The 24,874-nt window shown below is 40.9% G+C and overlaps 1 protein-coding gene and 3 long non-coding RNA genes across 7 annotated transcripts in view; 3 read left to right on the forward strand and 1 right to left on the reverse strand.

Annotated features, from left to right (window-relative positions):
• ttpa (tocopherol (alpha) transfer protein) overlaps positions 1-2,435 on the forward strand; it is a 40,362-nt gene extending 37,927 nt beyond the window's left edge. Inside the window, exons 5-6 of the mRNA XM_030403986.1 lie at positions 600-710; positions 802-2,435. Of these exons, the coding sequence (XP_030259846.1) occupies positions 600-710; positions 802-1,050 (360 nt within the window). The 3' untranslated portion in view covers positions 1,051-2,435. The remainder of the gene's footprint in view (positions 1-599; positions 711-801) is intronic.
• Positions 2,436-4,846: 2,411 nt separating this feature from the next.
• On the forward strand, positions 4,847-5,631 carry LOC115572158 (uncharacterized). The gene is made up of 2 exons (XR_003982033.1): positions 4,847-5,281; positions 5,382-5,631. It is a non-coding gene; the product is annotated as an uncharacterized LOC115572158 (long non-coding RNA).
• Positions 5,632-12,391: 6,760 nt separating this feature from the next.
• On the reverse strand, positions 12,392-17,044 carry LOC115573420 (uncharacterized). Of its 2 annotated transcripts, XR_003982276.1 has the most exons (5): positions 16,819-17,044; positions 14,053-14,214; positions 13,723-13,780; positions 13,100-13,135; positions 12,392-12,553 (listed from the first exon to the last, which is right to left on the reverse strand). It is a non-coding gene; the product is annotated as an uncharacterized LOC115573420 (long non-coding RNA). The 2 variants fall into 2 exon arrangements; XR_003982275.1 differs by lacking the exon at positions 16,819-17,044 and having other exon boundaries at positions 14,053-14,268.
• Positions 16,385-24,282, forward strand: LOC115573419 (uncharacterized). 3 transcript variants are annotated; one of them, XR_003982272.1, is made up of 5 exons: positions 16,385-16,493; positions 18,788-18,828; positions 19,083-19,185; positions 21,437-21,518; positions 21,659-24,282. It is a non-coding gene; the product is annotated as an uncharacterized LOC115573419 (long non-coding RNA). The 3 variants fall into 3 exon arrangements; XR_003982273.1 differs by lacking the exon at positions 16,385-16,493 and adding an exon at positions 16,933-17,015; XR_003982274.1 differs by lacking the exon at positions 16,385-16,493 and adding an exon at positions 17,092-17,317.
• Positions 24,283-24,874: the final 592 nt, after the last annotated feature.

The following is a 24,874-nucleotide window of genomic DNA, read 5'->3' on the forward strand; positions in this document are numbered from 1 at the left end:
TTAGCCTTAAGATTCTTTGTGAATACGGGCCCTGGTATTTATGTGTCGGTGTTGTCTCTAGAACATCATAAGTATTGCTGCTCCATGTGGGACCATCATCTCTACTGAAGAAAAAGTGAGAAAACACACACCAGGAGCGAGCTGTTGTGTCTGAACCTGGTTAGTACAGGACATAAGCTCAGGAGACCAGGACCTGTATCCTGCTGGGAGAATTTTTTACACTGATAACTAATTACAGATTTCTGTTGCTGTGTCCTTGGGCTTATGGAAATGCACAAAGCTATGACATTAAACATACATTAATCAGTTGCAGTGATGGTCCTGCAGCAGCATGAATTATGAAGTTCCAGGAACAACACCAACATGATGCCATCATTGTGTGCTGCCTTACACTTCCTCGCAGAAAAGAGCAATTAAAACATGTAGGGCTTGACTTTTCTGACTTTTCTGACATTCTGATGACAATCTTGCAGTCACCAACAGTCCTCCACAACTGGTGTCAACGGGGGTTGATTCTATTTTATGGTCCTGTATATCGGCTGATTGACAGATTAGTCAGCTCCCCCTCTTTGTTTTTGACTTTGTGTGTGTGTGTTCAGGACTCTTTTCCACTGAAAGTTCGAGGAATCCATCTGGTCAACGAGCCAATGTTCTTCCGGCCTGTCTTCGCCATGATTCGTCCTTTTCTTCCAGATAAGATCAAACAGCGGGTAAGCATTCTGTTCATCACAGATTCAGTCAACCACTATGCAGACACACATCTATTCGTGGACTCTGTTTCACACGCTCTCCTCATTGTAGATCCACATGCACGGTGCTGATTTCCACAACACTTTAAGCGACTTCTTCTCACCGCCTGTCCTGCCTCCAGAGTATGGAGGGGAGGGAGCCGGCATAGAAAAGGCGTGTCAGGACTGGACCAATCAGCTGATTCAATCAGAGAAGCTCCTGCAACAGATTGCCGCCCACCCAACAGGTGACATCGCCATTGCACCTGATGACTCCCTGATCTCAGAGGATGTGCAGACTAAACAGCTCTTGGATGGATAATCACACACACATACACACACACAGACACACACACACAGTCTTAAGACTTAACACATTTGTGAGTATGAGCGCCCATAGAAAAAAAAAACGCTGAAGGTGCTGTTCGTCTAGGCCGTGATGCAAGCTAGGACCGCCACCTGGCATCCATGTCTGTGGTCCTTAGCTGTTGAGTACTGACTGTGCAGGTTGTCGGCACCATGAGAAAAGCTGTCTGTGCTGCTGTGAAGCTTTCAGCACTGGACTAATGTTTTCATGCTGTTAGCCTGTTAGCTAAATGTTTCCCTCCTTATGTTGCCAAAAAAACCACTATGCTTAATAATGAACATGTTGAACCTGTGCACAAAGGACATGTAGAAACAACATGGGCCTTCATGCTAATTTAGCAAATGATCTTCATGAAGTTCTTTCTTTCTTTGTGTAAAAACAGTGTTTATTCGCATGCAGAGCAGGAAGTGAGATCTGATCACTGTGGTCACTCAGACACAGGTTAATGTCAGCTGTGACCTGACAGGCTGAGAGCTGATCATGTGATTGATCCCTCAGGACAGCTGGTGACACCAGGTCTGAATGCTCTTAAAAGGCAGGACCGTGTCTTCTACAGTAATGTGGTATATGTAACTGTATGAATGACATCAAGACAGCTGTTTTCAGGGATCTCTCCAGTATAGTTGTGGATCATCAATAAGTAACAGCCAGCACTCCAGTGGACCTCAGATATGGATCGCCTGGAGGAGATTTGTGTTGTAGCTGTAGGACACCAACCTTCGACTGTTTTCCCTGCTTGAAACAAACGACCATCCTACTGTGATCCTGTGCAGAGTGGCTGTGAAAGAACAGTTTCTCCAAAACTGTGTTTTCAACATGGCCAGCAGATAAGCAGGAAGCCTGTCTGTCTGTTTGTTCATGATCATTTGAACTGTTGGCGTCTTTTTACCGTTTAAGAATTTAAATGTTACAATTTTATACAAGAAACCTTTCACTATGTTTGGACCAATATTGTACACATATCCTATACACATGATTATTTGAACTGATTGTTGTAAAACACTGAATATCTTTTTATAAACATAAAGTATATTTTATTTATTAATTTTACCCTTTAATCTTTTGTAAAAAAAGAGACAGAGTGAATTTGGTGCTTGGGTCACATTAAACACATAACATTACATAAAAGAAGGCAAAGACAAAAGCTCAAGTGATGATGTTCTCATGTGGTAACACATTTATATAGTTTTTACTAATTTGACCTGTACAACATGATTGAAATCAGTTTTGTTTTTATTTTAACTGTGAACAATGTTTAACAAAGATCCCCTTGTAGTCATTTGTCTGCTCATGAGGAGACAGGCAATATTTCTGCACAATAAAGGGCCAATGAAATGAAAGGCTCAAATGTCATTATTAAAGGGTGTGTGCACACTTTCATGTGTGTGGAGCGCCGATGCTCAGCCAGAAACAACAGCTGAGTCACACACAGTAACAGCACCGTGAAAGCAGCCAATCAATAAGACACTGATCTTTTTACTACTGAACTACTGGTCATTAGATGAGATTAATTTTAGGATCATTATGCAATACAAGATTTTATAGTGAAAGTTTTGTGTGTGAGATATACACACAACAAACTATACAGACTAATGAATAAATAATAACGAGGTCATAAAAACAAACTATTCATGGTGGAGTGTTGAGGCTGAGTTCGGGAGTCTCTCAGCCTGAAGAATGAAGCTACTCTGTAATCTGGTGGTACAGCAGCAGGTACTTCTGTATCTGTTGTCTGTTGATCCCTTTGGGATGTTTCCAGTCAGGATGCTTTCTATTGCGCCTCTGTAAAAGCACAACTGTCCAAAAACATTTTTCTTTATTTTTTATTCTAAATCCCAGACTTTGTTATTTGTTCTGTTTTTTAATTGTGGTACTGTTACTTATAACTTCAGTTACTTCAGGTCTGGGTATCTTAAAACACTGATATTAAGCCAGTGGCATAATAAAAACTCAGTACTTCAGTTTCATAGTGTCAGAAGGTTTACTTTGTTTCAGTTGCCCTCTCTGTCCTCTCTCACTGCACAGACCTTTGACCAGTGTTAGCAGGTCAGTAAACATGTTTATCACACTTGCTCAGTCTGCTCAACATCATTAACCCTTCAACTGTGCAGCTGCCTGGGATCAATCCACAATTCAGTGTGAGTACAACCACAGCCCACTTTGACAAAATATTTAGTATGAATAGACAAATACACAGAATGAGCCTTTTTCCTTTACTGTTAGTCCTCTACACTGTACCAAAGATCTCAGCACAGAAAATAGATGTGGCCTAGTTTTACAGACTCCAGGCTGTGTACATATTGTGTGTTTGACACAACCTGCCCTGTGTTCTGGCAGGCATAAGGTCAGTTTATTGGGATCTGTCCAGACCAGGGCTGCACAAAGTGGGGCCTATGGGCCGAGATTGGCCTCCATAAGGTGAAGTCTGGCCTGTCAGATGTTTCTTTACAAAACTTTTTCAAAAATTCTAATATAAATAGCTTTTTGTGTATCTTTGTGACGTAAAAGTGCTCTTAAACTATGTGATTACTTATTGTGAGTTTCAACAGCCAACATTCACAACCGGAAGAAACTTGTAGTGGTAAATGCTGGCTGTTAAAAGCTGATGCTAATTGTGCATTGCTGGCTGTAAAAACTTTGAATAATGAAGAGAATGTGTGAAAAATGTTGAATATTTTAAGAATTGTTGAAGCGCTAAACTAAATTGGTGGTTTTAATTTGTTTGAAGTTGCATGTGAAGGAGTATGAAGCATCCTCATAGTTTGGTGACAGAGAAGGAATTAAATATACTATAAACTGTGAGCCAGATGGCATTGCTGGCTTGAATTTGTGTTGAGAACCAGCTGATGGAGTATGAAGAGATGACACAGTGAGAATTGCTCAGCACTCCTGTCATTTAAAAGCCCACAGAGCCAAAAGTACTGATCAGGGACCGTATTCACAAAGACTTTTATCTTAACGTTAGGAGTACTCCTAAATCGGACTAAAAGTTTTTATGTAGGAGTCTTTTCTTAAATGTAATTCACAAAGCCGCTGAGACCTACTTTTAGTTATGAAAACAGTGAACTCCTAAACTAGAAGTAACTCTCTGTTGCTATGGATGACGTCATTTTATAAGGACGCACTTAGAAGCGGTGACAACGGTGATTGGTTGTTGAGTGACAGGGCAGCCCATTGAAAAGTCATTTAGGCTACGCGATGCATGAAGTGAAAATAAGGAAGTTGCCTACAAGCCCATGACAAAGCCTATGAAAACATATTGGATAAAGAAATGTATTTATGAGGAGAATTAAGTGCCCCCCCCCCCCAAACAAAAACGCTTCGGCCAAAAATTACAAATTAGAAGATTGCGATGAAAAACGTGAATAAAAGCGGCATTTGCTCGAAAAGCTGCGTCAAACCACTCACCGTTAAAATTCGGGAATCGTGTGTTTATCCGAGCCATTTCGCAACAATGTCCAGTATATTGTAACGTGTGTCAAAGACAATTTGTGTATAGATGGAATGCAACTTTTTCCAATTGACAAAAGCCCTAGTCGCACGGGACTAGTAGGCTATAACCTGGGGACCTCCAGCAATTTGTAATAATTGCGGAGGTCGTCTGTGATTTTAATCCCGTGCTAATCTGCCATGTCCGTAATTTGTAAAGTAAAAATTCCACCGCAAATTACCTACCATATTTCGACAAACACAGAGGTCATTTGATAATATTAGTCCGGTGTGAATCGGCATCTCTGTGATTTGGTGTAGTTTTTTTTGTTTTTCTTAAGGTTTTTTTTGTATTTTCCACGCCTTTTTCCCGGTCGAGAATTGTGGAGGCTGCTTTGGGAATTATTCATTTGCAACCAAAATGACAGGATTTTGGTTGCAAATTCAGGAGGCTCATCAGAAGAGCCAAATCTCGAAAGATGATTAGATGGATTACATGCATGGCAGCATGCAGTAAGGAACATTTGTCATGATTCGTATCATGGCAGCCCTTCTGCTCCTCCTTGTTTGTTGTCTGTTTACCGTGTCTGTCTGATCCTCTTGTCTCCCCCTCCCCTGTCTGTGTTGAGGTGCATGGGCGCGGCCTCTCTCTCTCTGCCAGGTAGCGTCAGGTGAACCTCATCCACTAATCAACCTTCTCCATAAAGCCTCCGGATCTCCAGCCACTCGTCGCCAGATCATACTCTTTGCCTGAGCGGTACTCAGTTCGATCCTGGCTCTCTGTGAAATTTGTTCATCTCCGTGTTTGCTTAAGCTTGTGAAGCTTTTTTGCTCATCTGCTGCTTCTTCTGCCCTAGCTGAGTCGCCGTTGTCATTAGCCTGCCTGCCTGCCTGCCCAGCCGCCATCTTGGGGAGCGTCCGGCTAGAAGGACGCTGGCTACGAGCACACGGCGCCGCCATTACTGGAGAAGACACCGAACAAAGAGTACTCACCTGCCACCACCAACACTCCACACGGGACCCCGGGACCCCCCCAGCACGTCACCTTTTCCCCTCCTGCACCTTGGGATTCCACTGTGTCACAATAAATATTGACTTTTGATCTGACTTGTCAGAGTTTGAGTCGTGCGTTTGGGTTGATCTCTGTTCTCTGCCATAACAACATTTTTCCATCTTTCAACAGGCTCAGCAGTTATTATATTAAAAATATCCATAGCTAACCGTTGTGCTGCTCCAGTGCGATCGACCCGTGACCCCATGCAAACATGTTCTATCCTTTTTAATTAATAGAGAGGCGTTAGTGGAGCCTGTTTCATATGTCCACGCTTGCTCTCCATGGGTTCTCCACACCGGAGCGCACAACAAGGATGCGCTCCGACTCGGACTGCCCTTCCACCTGGACACCGCATACCTCGACCCCGTACTCGGCCAGAGTTTACCCTACACACGGTTCTCGTATTTCTCCTTTCACGGACTCCTCGGCGTGTGTGATTACTCCTTCAGCCTGAGTTCAGCCGCAACAGGAGCGGCTCGAGTGCGCTGCGCAAATGAAGGCCACGCGCAGCTCAGAAAGCATCTGCCGCAGGAGCTGAAAGACAAACGACTCAGCGAGGTGGAGACACTGCGGGTAGCTATTTACTATATCAATGTGGAGCCTGCTGGACTTGTATCGGGATGGAGGTGTCACTCTGAGACGCACGTAACTGCGCCGCTGCAGCAGAGGACAGAGTGCAGCAATGATGGCGAATACTCGCTCAAGTTGGCACAGCCATATAAATGTGCCACAAAGTCAACCCAGTGGGAGACTTGAAGATCAGACGCTAAATTCAGATTAGCTGTTGTTAACGCAGTGCTAGCTTGAGCCAGTGTGCAGGCGAAATTGAGCGCACAGAAGGAGAGATTGAGAGCAAGAGTGAGTGATCTGCAGCGCAGCCAGCAAGAGTCTGTGAGAGTGCAGGGGTTATTATTGCACCTTAAAATGCATACAAGCAAACATGCAAACACATTTATTGAGCACAGAATATATTTCTGTTTCCGCAAATTAAATTATGTTTTTAGATTATACTGCAAACCTCCTGTAAATGTTGCTCAGTTTAATCTTTTTGGCACCTGGCATTAGGCCATGTTGCTATCCATGGGGCTGAATGGAGTGTGTGTGTGCAGGTGCATGTGACTGGTTCACAGGGCCCTCTTAGGCCGGAGAACAGGTTTCCACTTTGATCTGTTGCTGTTCTTTGCTTATGCTGTTATTGGTTATTATCAATGTTTGTGCAGACAGGTGATAGTTGGTGTTGTTTTTCATAATATCATTTGAAATCATATTTGCACACATTTTGGTTTTATTATCACCATAAGTTGCTGTGTGTGGTTCTTAAATAAAGTGTATTGTGTTTCTGCTCAAGTAGGCTCAGTGATATGTTAATAACAATATTATGGTGTTTTCTGGCTCAAAGAGGGAAAATTCACTGTTGTATGTCTCGAAAGAAACTAATGCATTTTGTGATGTAGAATACCTAGATATTCGATTTTTTAAAATGAGAATCGAGGGGATGGAGGGGCTACAAAACCTCTCAGCCCCGGGGCCTAACATTAGGTTAAGGCGGCCCTGATGGGGTGTGATCCATCATGTTAGCATCTTTACTTTGACAGGACTCCGGTCCCATTTTCGCCCAATAAGCGCGCACTTTTGCATCAGTATTGTTTCCCCTGCGGCCCGGGTCACTGTTACATGGGTCTCCCCCTGACTGCTTTGCAGCCTGGTCCTCTCTCTGGGGCTCGTATGCTCCCCCTCCTCCTCCCCTCCACTGCTGCGGGCAGTCCCCTGCTCCTCTCCGGCCACATCCACCTGCGCGGCCTGCGCCTCCTCCGCTCCCTCCGGTGTGTGAGATAGCGAGCTTCCCCTGGTGCTGGGTCCATCTTCAGCAGCAGCTGCTTTAAAAAAGCTTCGGGATCCTCTTCAGTAATTCTTTTTCGTCCAACTCTTTCTTAATAAGTTTTTTGCTTTTCTGGGCACCACTCTCAAACGTCCTCCCCGACATTTTCCACTAAATGTCACTCAATCATAGAGGGACACACCTCAAAAGTAACTATAGACATTCTGATAGGTCAGCCCACAGGCCAGAGGCTATGGGGCCACGTGGGTAACTCCTAATTTGGATCAATCAGCAGCCACGTAACGTGCGATTAGAGTGATTGACAGAAAACCTGACAAGTTACAAAACAATATGATCTTTTCAGCTCATTGTGAACCTGAACTTCGGAGGCCCCTGAACGCTTCAGCCCAGGTAAGCCCGTGCATTAAAGCGGCCTTGGACCCGGGGGATAATGTCAGTAAATTCGAGTTAAAACACAGACTTCGCTTATCCTGTGTGAATGCGCCGCACGAAACACAGACGTGGTGGGATAATTTCTAAATCACCAGTCCTGTGCGAAGAGCTGCATTTTCCCCGTAGCCAAATACCGGAGTGTTGCCAAACATTTTAACTCTGGCGTTATTGGACTGGTTGGGGATGTTATTGCGTCCCTCACCAACTCAACCACAACTTCGCGGTCCATCCGACATCGTTTTAATAATTCCCTGTCATTTAGCGTCTCCAAAACATTCGGCTGTGACCAGGTCTTAGCGAGTTAGGAGTCCTCTGGACTACTTCTAAGGTCTCCCAGACTTAGGTGCTACTTTTAGGCTTAAAATGTTTTGTGAATAACTCTTATTTTCAAAAATTAGGAGTCCTAAAGTTACGACTGACTGGCCCATTATTTTTAGGAGTTGCTCCTAAATTCGCCTGTTAGGAGCGACTTTTAGCCTTAAGATTCTTTGTGAATACGGGCCCTGATCTTTACATTTCTATGTGAAGTGAACATTGTGAGGCAGCTGAAGACAATGGGCCTCATTCACCAATATCTTAAGAATCTTCTTAGATTCTTTCTTAAGAGGTTCCTTAAGAAAACCCTACGTCAGATTCACCATCTCGTTCGTAAGCCTCATAATTGTTCGCAGCTGTGTTCTTACATTGATGAAAGCCGCAGGAGCAATATATATGCCATTGTTTTGCAGGCCTTGGATGGAGAAATGCCACGTATAAATAGGTTGGGGGGGTTACTAATTGATGGCATGTTTCCAATTTACTTGATTTATCTTAAATCATTTTAGAATTTAAATTCTTTGTAAATTACCAAAAATATGAAATAAATAAATAAATGAATAAATATGACAGAATTATCACTGTAATATTGCATTTTATTGAACTACACGAGAAGAAAACACAACCATGCCAACATTTCGGCACTGAAATGTGCGTAAGAGTACTCCTGTGTTCGTAGGATTTGTGTTCAGTGTTCGTAGGATTTGTTCTTGCCTAAGAAAAAATCCTAGATAGGAAAAAATTCATGAATGCCCCAATCTTCCTAAGTGGGACTTAAGAACACACTTTTAGAGCTCATCTCCAGCTGTCAACATTTTGTCCAAAACACACTAGGGCTGAAACGATTCATCGAGTTACTCGATTAACTCGATTATAAAAATTCCTCGAGGCAAAAACTCTGCCTCGAAGCCTCGTTAAATTCCTATGACGCGCACTATACGCGCAGGGATCTGATTGTTCCACACGGACCGTTGTTCAGGAAGCACACCAGCGCGTCATACATGTTGAATTTAGCTGGCTGGCACAATTTAGCTCTGTATTGGTAGTGATGTGATGCGGTTTGATTAGATATGATGTTTAGCTTTGATGTTTTTAACCTCTTCAACCCGAGCTGCGCATGTTGCATTATACACCCTATAAGAGCATGCTAATCATGTAGCAACATATTAATGCAGCACACCCACTTAACGGGAAGAAGCTCGGCTAAACGCTCATGATAATCATATTCACCTAATCGAAACTCAATTCAGACACCAAGCAACTAAAGGAGCACGTAGAAAAAACATGCTAATGGCGCATGTCAGAAAAATCGGCGTTAGCGATTACGCTACTTTATGCTAGGGTTAGAGTTACAGCATGTCATATGCAGCATGTCATATGAAAGCTGGGACTCTACAAATTTCAACGGTATACGTCTCATCACTCTGCGCCCAAAACTCACTGAAACAGCCGCCGAAGAAGAGCAAAAATAAACATTAATTTATACAGACATGATCATGAATTACGTGCTACATTGGCTGTTTTGTGATTATAAACTCTGTTTGAGTGCATTACACCGCCTCCACCGGCTATTCCAATGTGTCTGTGTTTTGTTTTGGTTGTTTAAAAACGCAGTAAAAAAATAATCCGATTACTCGATTAATCGATCGATAAAGTGCTAGATTAATCGATTACAAAAAGAATCGATAGCTGCAGCCCTAAAACACACCAATGGAAAAATCTGAAAATGGCTAAAATATGGTGCATTTTTAAACTGTGACTTTGTAAAAAGTATAAAGGATGTGAAAAACTGTGTTGACAAGAAAAAGTCTGGATCTTTGTGAATGTTTCAAAGTTTGAATGGAGCTTTTATGTGAATGTATGAAGGAGTGGGAAAAGTTTAAAAATGAGTGGGATTGATAGGATTAACAAATGTCTTCCATTAAACCTAATCTAAGACAAAGAACGTTGAATAATTAGAAAAATGTTAATGTGGAATATTTTCAATATTTATCTAAATTTGGAATAATGGCTAGTATGTCCTATTTGAGCTGAATGTTTTGTTGTTTGATTTAAATGTTCTGTATTGAAAAATGTGGAAGTAGTTAAAGCTGCACTGTAAAAAAAAACCTAATTTTACAGTATATGACTATTTTTAACAGCAGTTGTTTTGTTCTTTAAAAATAGTGTACAAAACTGTAAAATTCCAGACATTATCCAGACACAATCTGCCTGTTATTTTAAGCATTATGACAGTAATGACAAACTACATTCATTTCTCATTTTTTTACAGAAAAAAGTTTGTAAAAAAGTTTATGTCCATACTAACAATCTTAACACTTTTCTCTGTAATTTTAAGGTAAATCTTATTATTTTTATATTTGCATGTAATTATACATTCAACTGTAATTAATATGTATAATATTGTTATACAAAGGTTTAAGTCCATACTAACAATTTAACGTTTTTCACTGTAATTATAAGGTAAAGATTAGTTTTTATATCTGTGTATTTTACATTCAAACTCTGATAAAAAATTAATATGTAGCTCATTATATAAAGGTTTATGTCCATACTAACAACGTTTTTCTCTGTAATGTTAAGCTAAATCTTGTTCAAACTCTTGTTCACTAGTACTTATACGGTATGTATAAAAGTACTGGTGTAGACATGTATAGCAAGTACTTTAATATTCAAACTGAATATTCAAACTGATGCTTAAATAACAAAGATTAATGCAAAATAAAAGGTTATGAGTGGGTTAGCATTTGTAAATTCCAATGTAGATTAAAATAATGTTTATCTATTGTGTTACATTAAATCGGAATAGGCCTTTATCTGCTATTCAGCTAATTGAAAATGACAGTACCATGAAAACCTAAATAATGACCACATTCTGTAATGCAAGTTAAAATATTGATGCTTTTGATATTTTGCTTAATTCAAGTGAAGTCAACTCACCTTTGTTTATACAGTGCTATAATACACATAATGCAGTAGATCTGTTAGATGTGAGTAGGCGAGGACCCAGAAGCAGAGACCGGAGACAGGGCTGGCGAGGAAAAGAGTTTATTAGGAACTGAAGCGCAGGCGATGGGTCGATGCGAGGTCCAGGGGTGATCGGGGCCCGCGGACGGACCGCCCGGAGTTCGGCCGAGCCGGCGGGCAGATAGAGGGTTGACGAGCAGGTAGGCAGGCGGCCGGCTGGCAGCGGAGCAGAGTGACGCAAAAATCACAAAACGAGTAACGGCAAGCTTAAGAACGTGTTCCTAAACGGCACTAGCGATCACCATAAGATACTGGATAATCTGGCATCGGAGACGAGGGGAGACCGGTGTTATGTAGTCGGCAGGTGATGAGAGGATCCCAGATAGCAAAATTCTTCTGGCCCACACCTGACATGTTCATCCGGCCCACATACCGCATGGAATGATGGCACTTGGGCGCTCCGCTTCTGTTTGCCAAAAGTGGGCCACAACCAAGCCATCACAATGCCAGGTGTCAACCAAAAACAGACCATATAACCTAGCACTCAACGGAATGTGGGCCACTGTGCATTTTTATTCTGGCCCACCTACCACATGGAATCATGACACTTGAGTGGTCCACACTTGTTTCCCAGATATGACCCACAGCCTAGTCATAATATTACGTAGCGTTATGACTAGGCTGACCACTCAAGTGTCATGATTCCATGTGGTAGGTGGGCCAGAATAAAAATGCACAGTGGCCCACATTAGGGTGAGTGCTGGTTTATTGGGTCTCTTCTTGGCTGACATCTGGCAGTGTGTTGGTTTGGTTGTTGCCCACTTTTGGCAAACAGAAGCGGAGCGCCCAAGTGCCATCATTCCATGTGGTATGTGGGCCGGATGAACATGTCAGGTGTGGGCCAGATATGGACCAGAAGAATTTTGCTATATCAACCAAGAGCTGACCATATACATTAGAACTCACTCAAATGGGCTCTCAGACTTATCCAGAACTGGTTTACAGTCTATGAACTTGTCTAGCCTGCACACGTAAGGAGTCACAACCAAACCATGATAAAGTTTTATGTCAAATATGAACAAATACAATAAACCAGAACTGGTCTGAATTTGTGGCTACATGCCATTATGGTACCCCAAGATACTGTGTTGAATGGTGACATGCAGAAGTCCAGTCTTGTTGGGACTCATCTGGGGGTCTAAGATGAAGAAACCTACTGAAGAATTGATGAAATGACCAGACATGAGAAACAACTGGTGAACAGAAGAGGACTATGATTTTTTAATTTTTTTTTTTAACCTGTGAGACAACAAAACAAAATTCAGGCCAAATCATTGGAACCACTGAAAAAGGTGGAACAGTGGAGAAGCTCCAAAAAAATCTTGCCTGGGTCCAACATCATGGCTTATCTTCTTGTGGCCCTTGAAGAAATACACAAAAAAACATATTTTGTTGACTCAGTAAAGCAGTACTGTGGTTACTGAATATGGTGGCAGTGAAGTACAAAACACACAACGTTATCAGGAGACCAAACAAAAAGGGCCCTGTAAAATGATATAAAAGTTATACAATATTGTGTTGATGTCTTTCAAAACTTAAATCCATAGTCTGTTTTTATTTACAATTAATCTGAAGCTATAGTTGATATTATGTCTGATCACTGACCCAATATCTGCTTGCTCAACCTCATTCTATTCAGACAAAACTGAAAGATGCGATTGATAACAAGCAAAGTGAGCTGAAGTAAAGCAGCTTCATCAAACACACCCTCTGCATACAGCTACATCGATATAACAGCAGGAGAATACAGCAACGACACTTAAAAAAACAGTTCAATTTGAAGAATCTAGCACACATTTATGAAGCAGAAAATAGCGGCCAAATGAGTAAGAACCACATTTTTCACTTTAAAAAAGAGAGCTCATCCAGCTGTATTTTGGAGGTGAAAGAAGCTGCGCACAACTTACATGTCCAGATCATTTTGGAACCAGCAACCTAAAAGGCTAAGAAAAAGATGATAAAGTTTAGACCACCATCTAAAACTTTTAAAACAGAATTGCTTACACTTACTACTTAACATAACAACAAGTTAATTACTATTAGCTTATCAAAATATTATCACGGACTACAGCTATCACTACTTTGAAATGACAACATGTTTTCCTCAAAACAATTTGTTTTATATAACATCTATAGAAGGAAAATAGCTCAAGTAAAGTTTTAGTTTTTAACAAGTTTTTAAGACAAATCTTGAATTAAATTTTGGACTCTTTAGACCAATCATCTTTCTTTTTTGCAAGCAAATACTAAGTTAAGTAAAATAATATCTGTGCAGTGCAAAAGGTTAAATATCAATTAGGAAGATGGTATGTATGAACAGAACACATTGATGGCTTGTTGAATTAAATACGGCAAAAAGTTTTATTTTGACCAAATTGGCAAGAAGAATAAACGATGATATGTGTATGTGGGAGTGCGTATGATTTAGGGTTACCACATTAAAACATTGTCTGAGAAAAAAAAAATCAAGTTATTGGTATTTAGAGAGGGGGGAGTTGTGGTTGATAGAAGAATTCATTCATTGGATTACCTAGTATCTTTATCATATCTCCAGTTATCTTCCTTAACTCTGTCTTAACTTCTTGAAACTGGAATAGAGAGATACAATGATGGGAAATACATTCATCACATATCGAAATATACTGTTTGTGAGCTTGGATCCTTTGAGAGATCAGGTTGTAACCTAGGTTAGCTAATGTTAGCTAGCTTGTTCTAGCAGCTAACCATTACATTCATTGTAATTGTTCGCTAGTTAGCACCATGGTGGCTAGCGGAGTTTTGCCTCTGCTGTAAAATTACTGTATTACAATCCATGGGGTAAATAAGTAAAAGTGAATAAATATTAACATTCAACACTTACAGTAAGTCCTGACTGCTGCCGAGTAGGTCGAGCTTTCTGCCTCCTGTTGCTTCCAGCCGGCGCCAACCGTCTCTGCGGTCTGCAACGTTCAAACTTTTCTTCTTCTGCTTTCTTTCAAAGAGCGGTAAGGAATCAGTGTAGTATGCGCATTAGCGCCGCCTTCTGCTTCGGAGGGTGAATCAGAAATTAACTCGGAATAAAAAATTATCCCTGCAGCTGCACAACACTTAAGTAGAAATGAAAAAAATATATAGTCTACATCAAACTGATGCCAATAAAAATACCGAAATTTCACTAAAATACATTTTTTGTCTTCCACTAATGTCAAATCACCCCTATTTAAAACAATATAAATAACAGGACTTTATCATTCTTAGCATGTTTTTACTTAATTCTATTACGTTTTACTTAAGTGATGTTCTTAAGTTATGCATACTTATCCACAAAATAGCTCCATTTAATCAAAAAATATGTGTTAAAATTACTCAAAAAGGAACAACACTTTACACCAACTTGACATAATTAAGTTAGAAGAACTTTTTCTAAAGCTTCGAGTAAACAGTACTTAATATGTTTAATTACTTTGAACGTTCGGATTTACAGTGTAGGTTGTTTATGAGCTGGAGCTTATTTTTTTATGTGCATTCATGTTGTGCATTTAGTGATTATACTCAAATAAGAGAAAACACTGAAAGACATGGTTGGTCATTACGTTATTGTAAGACTTAACATTTATTTTTTTATGAATTATTTAATTTATTTAACCTTTGTTTATCCAGATGAGTCAACTGAGAACTAGTTCTCTTTTGCAATGACGACCTGTAAGATTTAACATCTCAGACAAGAAAAGATTTTATTGATCCCATATCAGAGAAAGTTTCATTAACAAACAACAAATTTATCAAACAAGGCACAGGATTTATACTCTTAGATATGAGAGATAATATATAAATATATTGCACTAAGAGAAAAAATTTGAACTTGACTAGGCCTACTATATGTTGGCTAACTCCTGCTGGTATTAATGTCAGACTTGTCTGACTAACCAGACTCTGTAACGACTCTCAGAATTCACCATCCGCTTGTTGTGTTGTAATATCTTTTTTTCTCTCAGATGTACTATATTGTATGAACAGTGGTGTTTTTCCTTGTATCATGGGTGCAACAGACGGCTTGTCCTGCACATGGGTATGAAGGGTGTTGTACATGATAGTCATTGGCTTAGCTAAAACTCTCCTCTCACCCACCTCCATAGTGGAGAACAGAAGGCAGTTCAGGCCTAAAAGTCTTCAGTTCTCTTACTGCTTCCATAGCCAGCTCCTGGCACCTATATATTTACATATTGACATTACCTAACATCAGTATAACAACATATATGCGGGCCACTTTAGGCTCACGTCCAGATCATCTGATGTTGATTGTGCCAAAACCGGCCCAAATATGTTTTAACGTAGCTGGGCCACGTGTGCTACCTTATATGTGGGCCCCTTTAGGCTTACATCCAGATCAGTCGATGCCAACTTGCCATATTTCGGCCAAAACTGGCCCAAATATGTTTCAACAAAGGTGGGCCACGTGTGCTGAACCACATGTGGACCAGCCTTGGTTCACTTACAGAATAACCATTACCTACTCTGCCACATATTTGCCAAAGATGGGCCATATTTGTTTTGTGATATTTGGGCCAAATGTAACTTTAACTACATGGGCCAGTTTAGGTTCACATCTGTTTTGTCTGGGCCAGAAGAATGCCTACGGTGCCAGATCATTGCCTGAAGTGGCCCACATCCGTATGCTATCTGGGTGAAGAGCGGGTGCGCCACTCTGCCGTCGCTACACCTCCAGCCACACACAGCGAGGGAGAGCAGGTGAGGGGGAAAAGGGAGGGAACAAGGAGGTAGACAGGGGAAACATAGGAAAGAGCAACACACAGTCCGGCTGTCACCGCAACACTGTGACAAGATCGTGTGTGACAGAGAGAGAAAGAGATGCTTATGTAATTGAATATATCAGCCTACAAATAAAAATATATAAACATTTATTTTATTTTATTTATAATCTTTTCTACATAAAGGAAACGATACCACGCTGATACAATTGCTATTGGCTGTCTAGCCATGGTGCTTTGAACGTGATTGGTTGATGTGGTTGTCATCAAGAAAACTGGCTAATGACAACTGTGCGCTTTCGAAAATACGTCACTTTCAACTGAGTACGGCGCTACCGTCAATCGGGCAATCTGAGCACTAATGGATTACCTGGATTATTGCCTGGATTATATTGTATATTTCTGTTGGCCATGTTTTTTTTGTTTTTTGAGCGATTCCGAGTTGTGGGATTTTGGGAACCAAAAAAATTGAGTATGGACGCAGTTGAAGGGTCAGACGGATCTATTTGGTCAGCTAACATTAAGTGTTACAACTGTTCTCCTGCTATATCAGGTAAGAAAACATTTCCCTGTTATTTTCTGTAAATTCATAACACAATGTTTGTGTTCAGTCCCTAACTTACAGTGATGGTGTTTTCAAACAGATTAGCTAACCTTAATACCGCGTTCAGACCAAACGCGAGAGACGCGAATACAATCGTTTGAGACGCTTGTATCGCGCCGCTTGATCATTTTGGACTATTCGCATCATTCGCGCTTGACGCTCAGGGGGGAAAAAAGACGACGCGCTTGCCCGCTCATTTTTGAACCGGTATTTCTCAACCCACACTCTTTCCACGTCGATCATGGCTGATATCACCACCGTTGCTGCACTGTACCTGCTGTGCAAGTCCAGTAACTGCAGTTAGAAAACGTGGAAAACCACTGCCGTCGTGTCTTGGTTCATGAAGTCCTCCGGAGACGCACGGAGCTGGGGGAATTTCACTGTGTCCTCCAGGATCTCCATCTGGATGACGACCGGATCCAGCGGTGCCTCAGGCTGACCGGAGCCCAGTTCGAGGACCTGTTAGCTCGGGTCGGTGCCCACACACAGCTACAATTAGCTTCTCCTCCATGTTGGTCTGAGTGTAAACAACCGTACGTGAGGGAAGTGACGTCGTCGGCTTGAAGCGATGCCGCCTGAAAAGTCCGATATTTTCAACTTCATTTGCGTCGCTTCAGACGATCCTGACGCCCCAGACGCACCGGACGCTTCAGACGCTCCATTCATCGCGCCATTTACATTGATTTTTAATGTAGAGTTGCCGCTCAATTCGCGTCTATCGCGTTCGGTCTGAACGCCCCTTGAGTAACGTTACGTTACGTTAAACGTGACAGGTGACAACGTTAGTTAGCTTGTTGGCCTGATTCGTGATTTAATATTGAATGTGGTTTAAATGAGAGGTTTTGTTTGTGTGTGTATGTGTGTGTGTGCATGCGCGCGCGTGTGTGTGCGCGTGCGCAGTGTTGTACCTGTACGATGGTACGTGAACTGAACGTACTGTATTTCTGCCTGATTAACGTTATTGTGAACACGTTCATTCTGGCATTTGTGAACGGCGCTCTCACAATTTGATTTGGTTCAAGAGAGTGCCAGATTTCCATAAAGCCTTCCAGGTGAAAAGTGGCTAAAACACACCGTAAACAGGCCTTAATATGTAGCGGAGAAAATACCCAACACCAGCCACCACAGAGTCGCACCGCCGCATGCGTCATTAATTTGCATGGAGGCAAAAACACATGCAGGCAGCAGCACCTCAGACTCTGCCTTTACCATTCATACGGCATCTTAGTATGATTACTTAAAATAATTTTATGAAAAGGTGAGTGATGATCTAGGTGGGAAAAATCCTCTACCAGCCAAATCACATTAACAGTGTACAGTAGCGGCTCCGTTGTCTTCATCTCTCAGCCACAGCTGGACAATCTGGTTTTGCAGTATATTGTCGGAGAGCTGCAGCTTCAGAGTTAAAACTGATAAAATAATTACTAACTGTGGTTCTATATGGGCTGTGGCAATACTTTAGTAAAATAATAGCTCGCAGCAACATATTGAAGAAAAAAAGAACTTTGAACTAGTTAATTTTTGGAACTGTGAACTTAGTTCAAAGTTTTAAATTATGAACTATGAACTGAACTAGTTCATTTTAAAATATGTGAACTGAACTTTAAAGTAGTTCATGGAGAAAGTGAACTTTCCCAACACTGTGTGTGTGTGTGTGTGTGTGTGTGTGTGTGTGCGCAGGCGCGCGCGCGCTTACACGATAAAATAAGTAAAGCAGTGGCACAACTCAGCCAGGAAAATAAGGTATAAATGTCTGATACGTGAATATGATGTGAGCAGCAGAGTATACGTTACGTTACATCATATCTGTCAGAAAATAGTTAAGAATGTTGATCGCTGTTTCCCAGAGAGGTGACGTCCTCAAGTGTCTGCCTTGAATCATGTCTGTCTTACATTACTTTAGCAGCAGTAAGTTAGTATTAATTTGTGGGTGAGTTTTTCTCTATATGCTGACTGTAAATGTACATTAAATTAATGAAATATACATTTTACTGTACATTAAAACAACACTGGACTTTTGTGTGTATGTTCCCTGCCTATCCCACCCTTATAAACTTTAGATGGATTTATTTCACACTTTGTTTTACCAGCCAAAATGCAACTGCTTGACTAATGGATATTTTATGAACTTAATGAATACCTAGCAATACATCCAAGTTAGAATGAATAAAAATGTATATTAAGTTCCATGTACTTATATACATACTGTATAAATTCACTGATACCTCTTATTCTAATTCCAGAGACGCTCACCAAGGCAAGGTGGTGATTGTCAGAGGGAAAGGTAAGTCATACAGCCTGTACTACCGGTCATTCTAAGACAATAAAAGATGTGAATGTTTTCAAGTTATTTACATAAATCATACTATTTGCCCCATTAAAAAATCCTGATCAGTCTAAGAGATTAAATGACTGTGTCTGCTTAACATAACTTCCATCCTCAACTCTCATTTGGTGTTGTTCAAGTAGTTGAGAAATTAGTAGAAGAAAGATAAACATGACCTATCCTGTCTCTGTCCTCACTTTCTTTGCAAATAGGAAAATGAAGCATGAGCTCCAGAAGTGCCCGGGGAGTTGCTGTGATGTATTGTGGGGTTGTTAGTTTCAACAGCTTCACTGCAGGCCTTCACTCAACCTGCAGGTAATACCCTTTCCTCTTCTCTCACACATCCAAACACATATTGACACATGATATGATTCATTTACTCAGTGGTGTGAAATATTTTTGATCTGAAGTTTGGTGTGTGTAGGGTAGATGGCAGATAACAACATTTGATTAAATATGGAATTCTTAATTAAGTGCCTGTATTACGCACAAATAAGTCTTGTGCCTCCGCGCTGGCTGGAGTTTTAAAACCAAGAAACAGCTGATCACAGCAGTCAGTCCATCACTTCATCCGCGGACAAGAGATGAACAACTGGACAGCTGCTGAGATCCAGGAGATGCTAGCGTCTCCTCGGTCTCTGTAGCTGTTTAGTTGTGTTAGCTTGTTGTGTCGGCAAGCTATGGACGGTCGCTACTTTCAAATGAAAAGCCCCCGGCTAAGTACGCTGTTCTAAAATCCAATGGGGTGCAATGTAAAGCTCTTATTTTGAAGACAAATTCGTTGTCATTGTTCACAGCCCAACTTCGAGCTTCACGTCACGTCACATGTTTACGCCTACCTCAGAGGCAGCTTTTGGAAAAGATATGGACAGAAATCCCGGGGGGAAAAGGGGGGGCAGGGGGGACATGTCCCCCCCCCCCCCCCCCCCTCCAGTAAAGCTGTCCCCCCCAGAATAATTTAAAAAAAGAATTAATAAGTTTTGAACAATGCAGTAGCATTTATTGAAAGCACAATGTAAGCGGTGCTCATTATAATCGCACAATAAAGATTTAGTCCCCCCCCCCCATTCTTACAAATGGTTGAGTCCACCCCACACTCTTTCCAACGGGCGGAGCTAGCAGCTGCAGCAGCGTGTGGACGGAGCCTGCTACTCACACCGTGCAGACATAGCTACATATGGAAGTTACATATGGAAGCCCGTTTCCACCACTAAAAAATAAATATCCCAGTGGTAAGTCATAATTATGAGACAAAAAAGTCGACATTATGAGAAAATAAAGTCATAATTATGAGATAAAAAGTCGAAATTATGACAAAAAAGTGATAATTATGAGATAAAAAAGTCGTAATTATGAGATAGGAAGTGCGCATGCGCTGCAGCGCGCAGAGGTGGGCGGAGGTGCAGGCAGATGTACCTTCATCATTATCACCATCACTGAACTTTCCCGTGTGCCCCATCAAGACTTTTGGTAATGTTACATTGGATTTTGTAGTATTTTAATCAGTCCACCGTTTACACTATCTCCTGTATTTAGTTGTATAGCAGGCTAACGTTCACGCCAATATTGAAAACAGTGTCGGTAGATCTGCAGCGAGTTGCTTAATGTTACTCAAAGGCGGAAACATCAGCCTCCACATAGCTCTTTAATCAAGAGTTGGTAAGTGTTATCACACCTACAATATCAACCTATAGTCATTTTAGTGTTACACCATTCCTGTTCGGCTCCCGGACTGTGGTCGGGAAGCACAGAGGAGATTATTTCCTCCAGGGCCGAAGTTTGTGTTTACCTTCGGGGTGAAACACCTTTCATGTGTTAAGCTGGTTCGGGAAATAATACCAGGGAGCTTTACTGTATCTGGAGGAGCCGTCGCCTTTATTTCACAACTGCAGCCTATACTGTACATTAATTACTGTTGCTACTACTGTTACCTCCTTCGCTTTCCTTCCTCTCGTATAAATTCACCGTCTACAAGCATGCACATTCCCACACTCTCACTCGCCCACTCACACCTTACGCACATACACCTCACGCACTGTCCTATTCCTGAAAAGGGCTACGCCAGTCTTACACTAGCATACACGTACAACGTGCCGTGAAGACCTACAGTATGTTGAAAAGTCTTCGGACAATGTAACACATGTTTTATGTTCTCAGTTTATGACACTGCAGCACAAATATTCTTAGAGCCCAGGTTGTCCTGAAAAAAACAGCAACAAAAAAACAACAACTGTGTTGTTACCTGACAGTGCATTACAGGGCTGATGTTATACAAGCTTTATTACATATAAATCCAGGGGGACCAAAAGTGGTCCAAAATCGCCTGGGGTTCAGAGTGTGAATTTTTCATAATATCATAGGGCAGCTTTAGAAAATCAGAAAACCAAGAGCTTTATTTTAAAATAAATATAAAAGATATTGAAATGAAAATAATACAACCTTTCTTCTTAGGTGAATAATTTAGAGCATAGTAACAGGTTTTGTCTTATTTTTGTTTTTAAACATGACATTGACTGTGAAGAAAAATGATTTTGTACAGATGTGAAATTTCTTTTTTTTTGAACAGGCAAAATATGGATGAGCTGGGTGACTACTTAAGGTCATGGCATGTGCCGGAGGAGTGCATACAGTGAATGGAACAGGAGAAGGTAGTTAATATAGGAAATGCTCAAATTTGGCAAATCACACATAAACATTAAAAAAATGTTTGAAGAGCTTAGTAAATAATGTCGGTGATGTATAAGCAGGTTGTTCATTGCAAAAAATTCTGAATGTTTCTTCATTTTAGATTGATTCCAGTGTCATACACATCACGACAGATGACCAGCTACGAGAGTATCTGCCATCCTATGGTGATCGGCTGGCTGTTTTTGGATACTGCAGGAGAAAGGAAAAAGAACCCAACAGTCGCAAGTCAAAGATCTTTGAGCGGCTCAGAGGAAAACTCTCTAGAAACAAAGGTGATGACGTATCTGAGAGACAGCATCAAACTCAAAAGAACGCTCAGAAGAATCACAGAAAAATTGAGTTGGGATGGATGCATTTCAGAGAGGGGGAATTTGTGCAGGTGCGCACCAAAAAAGGTGGGGGAACCAGAAAAGAGAGTGTCACAAAGGACAGTAAAAAACAGAACTTGATTGAAAAGGCTGTGCAGTTATTTTTTCCAGATGGGAAAAATGCAGAGGGAAGCCTTACTGATTTTGACATTAATCTAACTGACTTTCAGCAGAATTCACTTGATGATAGTATCACAGTCAGGGAGCTATATGAAAAGACAAAGTTGCCTCTGTTACGTTTCTATTTAACAACCAAGAAAAGAGACAATACCAGTGTGATAAATCTGGAGGAAGACAATAGCGATGCAACTACACAAGATGGTGAAAAGACATGTGACAGACCTGATATCTATTGCCACTCTCCAGACACTTCTGCAGCAGACGCTGTGGAGATAAATACTTCAGATGTTGTTTTTGTTGAAAGCAGCACTGTATTTGCAAATGCAAGCAGTGAAAGTGTTTCCCTTCTATACACTACAGTCGACCTAACTGATGCATCTGGTTTGGTGCATAAGAGGATAGTGGAATTGTGACCTTTTACACAGAAAGCATCCCTGGGATGGTGTCCTCCACTCTAGATGATACCTTGCCTCTCTCTCGGGAACTGACAATAGAATCTCTCTTGCCTCCTTCCATGGATATGTTCCAGGAACAAGCCAGTCAAAGAGAGAGAGAGAAGAAAGTTATTGTTCTTCATCGTGGACAGATTCTTAGAGAACTTATTCAAGTGTTTTCTGAGCAAAGTATCACGGAGGATGACTTGAACTTTAAAGTTATTCTTCCAGATGGAAAGCTTGAAAAGGCAGTGGATGATGGAGGAGTTTTGAGGGATGTACTGTCAGAATTTTGGAATGACTTTTATGAGCAGTGCACCATGGGAAATGGCTTCAAAGTGCCATACATACGTCATGATTTTGGTAAACAAGAATGGGTAGGTGTAGGCCGAATTATTACATTTGGCTGGCAGAAAGAGAAGTACCTTCCTGTAAAAATTGCACCCGTACTCTGGAGCAAGCTGTTTTGGGTTGTGTGGAGAGTGATCTTGTAGACAACTTTCTCAAGTATGTCTCAGAGTCTGAGCGAGTGATCTTTGAATCTTGTTGTTCAGATTTTGAAAGTGTTGACCAAGAGGAATTGTTGGAAATCATGGATATCCACAACTGCCAGAGGATTCCAGCAGCAGATAACATTGAGCAAATCTTGAGGGAGCTTGCTCACCAAAAACTGATTCAAGAGCCCGCTTTTGTCATTGAACAGTGGAGCAACATGCTTGCACCTGTTAGATCAGAGCTGAAAGGGATTGCAGCACTCTATGGAGAACTACAACCAACATCACGAAAGATCATGAGATCAATTACTTACCCTAGTACCCAGAATGCTCAGGAGAAACAAATTGTCAAGTATGTAAGTACATATCTCAGAGAGTCAGACATCCAGCACCTCTCCTTTTTCCTCAGATTTTGCACTGGGTCAGATTTATTCACAGGAAAGTGCACCACTGTCAGTTTCACACAAGTTCAGGGATTTCAGAGAAGACCAGTGGCTCATACATGCGGCTGTTACCTGGAGTTGCCAGTTGCCAGTTATGAAAACTACCCAGATTTTCGACATGAAATGAACAAAATATTACAAAGCAACATGTGGGTAATGGACATTGTCTAAGGCACAATGATTTCAGCTTATAGACTCTGGACTTACATCAGAAATTCATGTTTAGGCTTTGTAAGATTTCCAGACTTTTGGCTTATGAAGGAACTACAACAGTTACAATGGTTTAACCTGTCACAGCATTGATGTGCTGTCCACATCTGTCTGCTGCTTTTGCCACTTTTGTTTTGTTGAACTTTTTGTTTGTTTGAGAACATGTTCTTTAAGTGGTCTGTTTTAATGCAGGTAACTTACTGTGAATCCCTCAGTTTATATTGCTAGACATTACCAATAAGTCTAAATGTTGTATGGTTGTTAAACGGTTCACATGTCATAATGTATTGGGCAATTTGGGATATAAAAGAAAAATTGAGGAACTTTTTCCTTAAACACTTTTTTTCCCCCCAGTTTTTTACAGTTACAACGTGTGTTTGTTGAAACTTGAAAGCACTTGCTATTCATCTAATCCTCAGAGCACACACACATAACAACCAGCTTCACTGTTCTTTCTGAGAAAACACCACTTTACATCAGGTAAACTGCAGTATAACAAGTGGAATTTAGCACAGAAGGGTACCAAAATAAATTGCATTTGAGTTAAAAAAAAATTTTAATAGTTTTATCTGTTGCAAGTAAATTTCAGTTAAATTAAATAATACAGGTTGTATGCTGTGATTGTTTAAACATTTGAATAAATGTATTCAAGTAATATGTGTGTGGATTTTGCATTTTTACTCAGTTCTTACACATTGTCAATGTAAGAAAAACAAAGTAATCTGTGTATGTTTACATGTTTGTTTCACATATGAGTTTCAGTTTGTCCCAGAATGAAACAGGAAACAAACAAAAAAGAGTTAATGATCTAGATCTAGTTCATTGTTTAACAGCTGCCTGAGTTCAATATACAGGTTAGCTGTTTCAAACACATCATTTGTTAATGTCAGATTATACTCTGACATCAGGTCAACACAGGTATGGAACACGTCTTCATCACATGGGAAGTCCTTAAACGCACACTCTTCAACCTCTTGAACCTTCTCCAGGTCCACATGGTGCAAGCAATCTCGGCCTCCATACAGGTGAGGGACAGCATGCAATATGGAGGGACGTCCATAGGGTGATCGTGAGTTGTGGAATTGACGGACTCTGTGGTTGTTCCAAGTCAGTGCAACCTCATTCAGTTCTTCCTAGGAGTCACATAATATAGAGTGAACATAAATATTAGGCATTGGTGACTACTGTCTAAGTCAAGTAGTCCTGACTGTTAGATTTGTCTTCTAATCATGATATGGTGGGTTAGC

This window comes from Sparus aurata, chromosome 21 (assembly GCF_900880675.1).
Source record: "Sparus aurata chromosome 21, fSpaAur1.1, whole genome shotgun sequence".
NCBI classification, from domain to species: domain Eukaryota; kingdom Metazoa; phylum Chordata; class Actinopteri; order Spariformes; family Sparidae; genus Sparus; species Sparus aurata.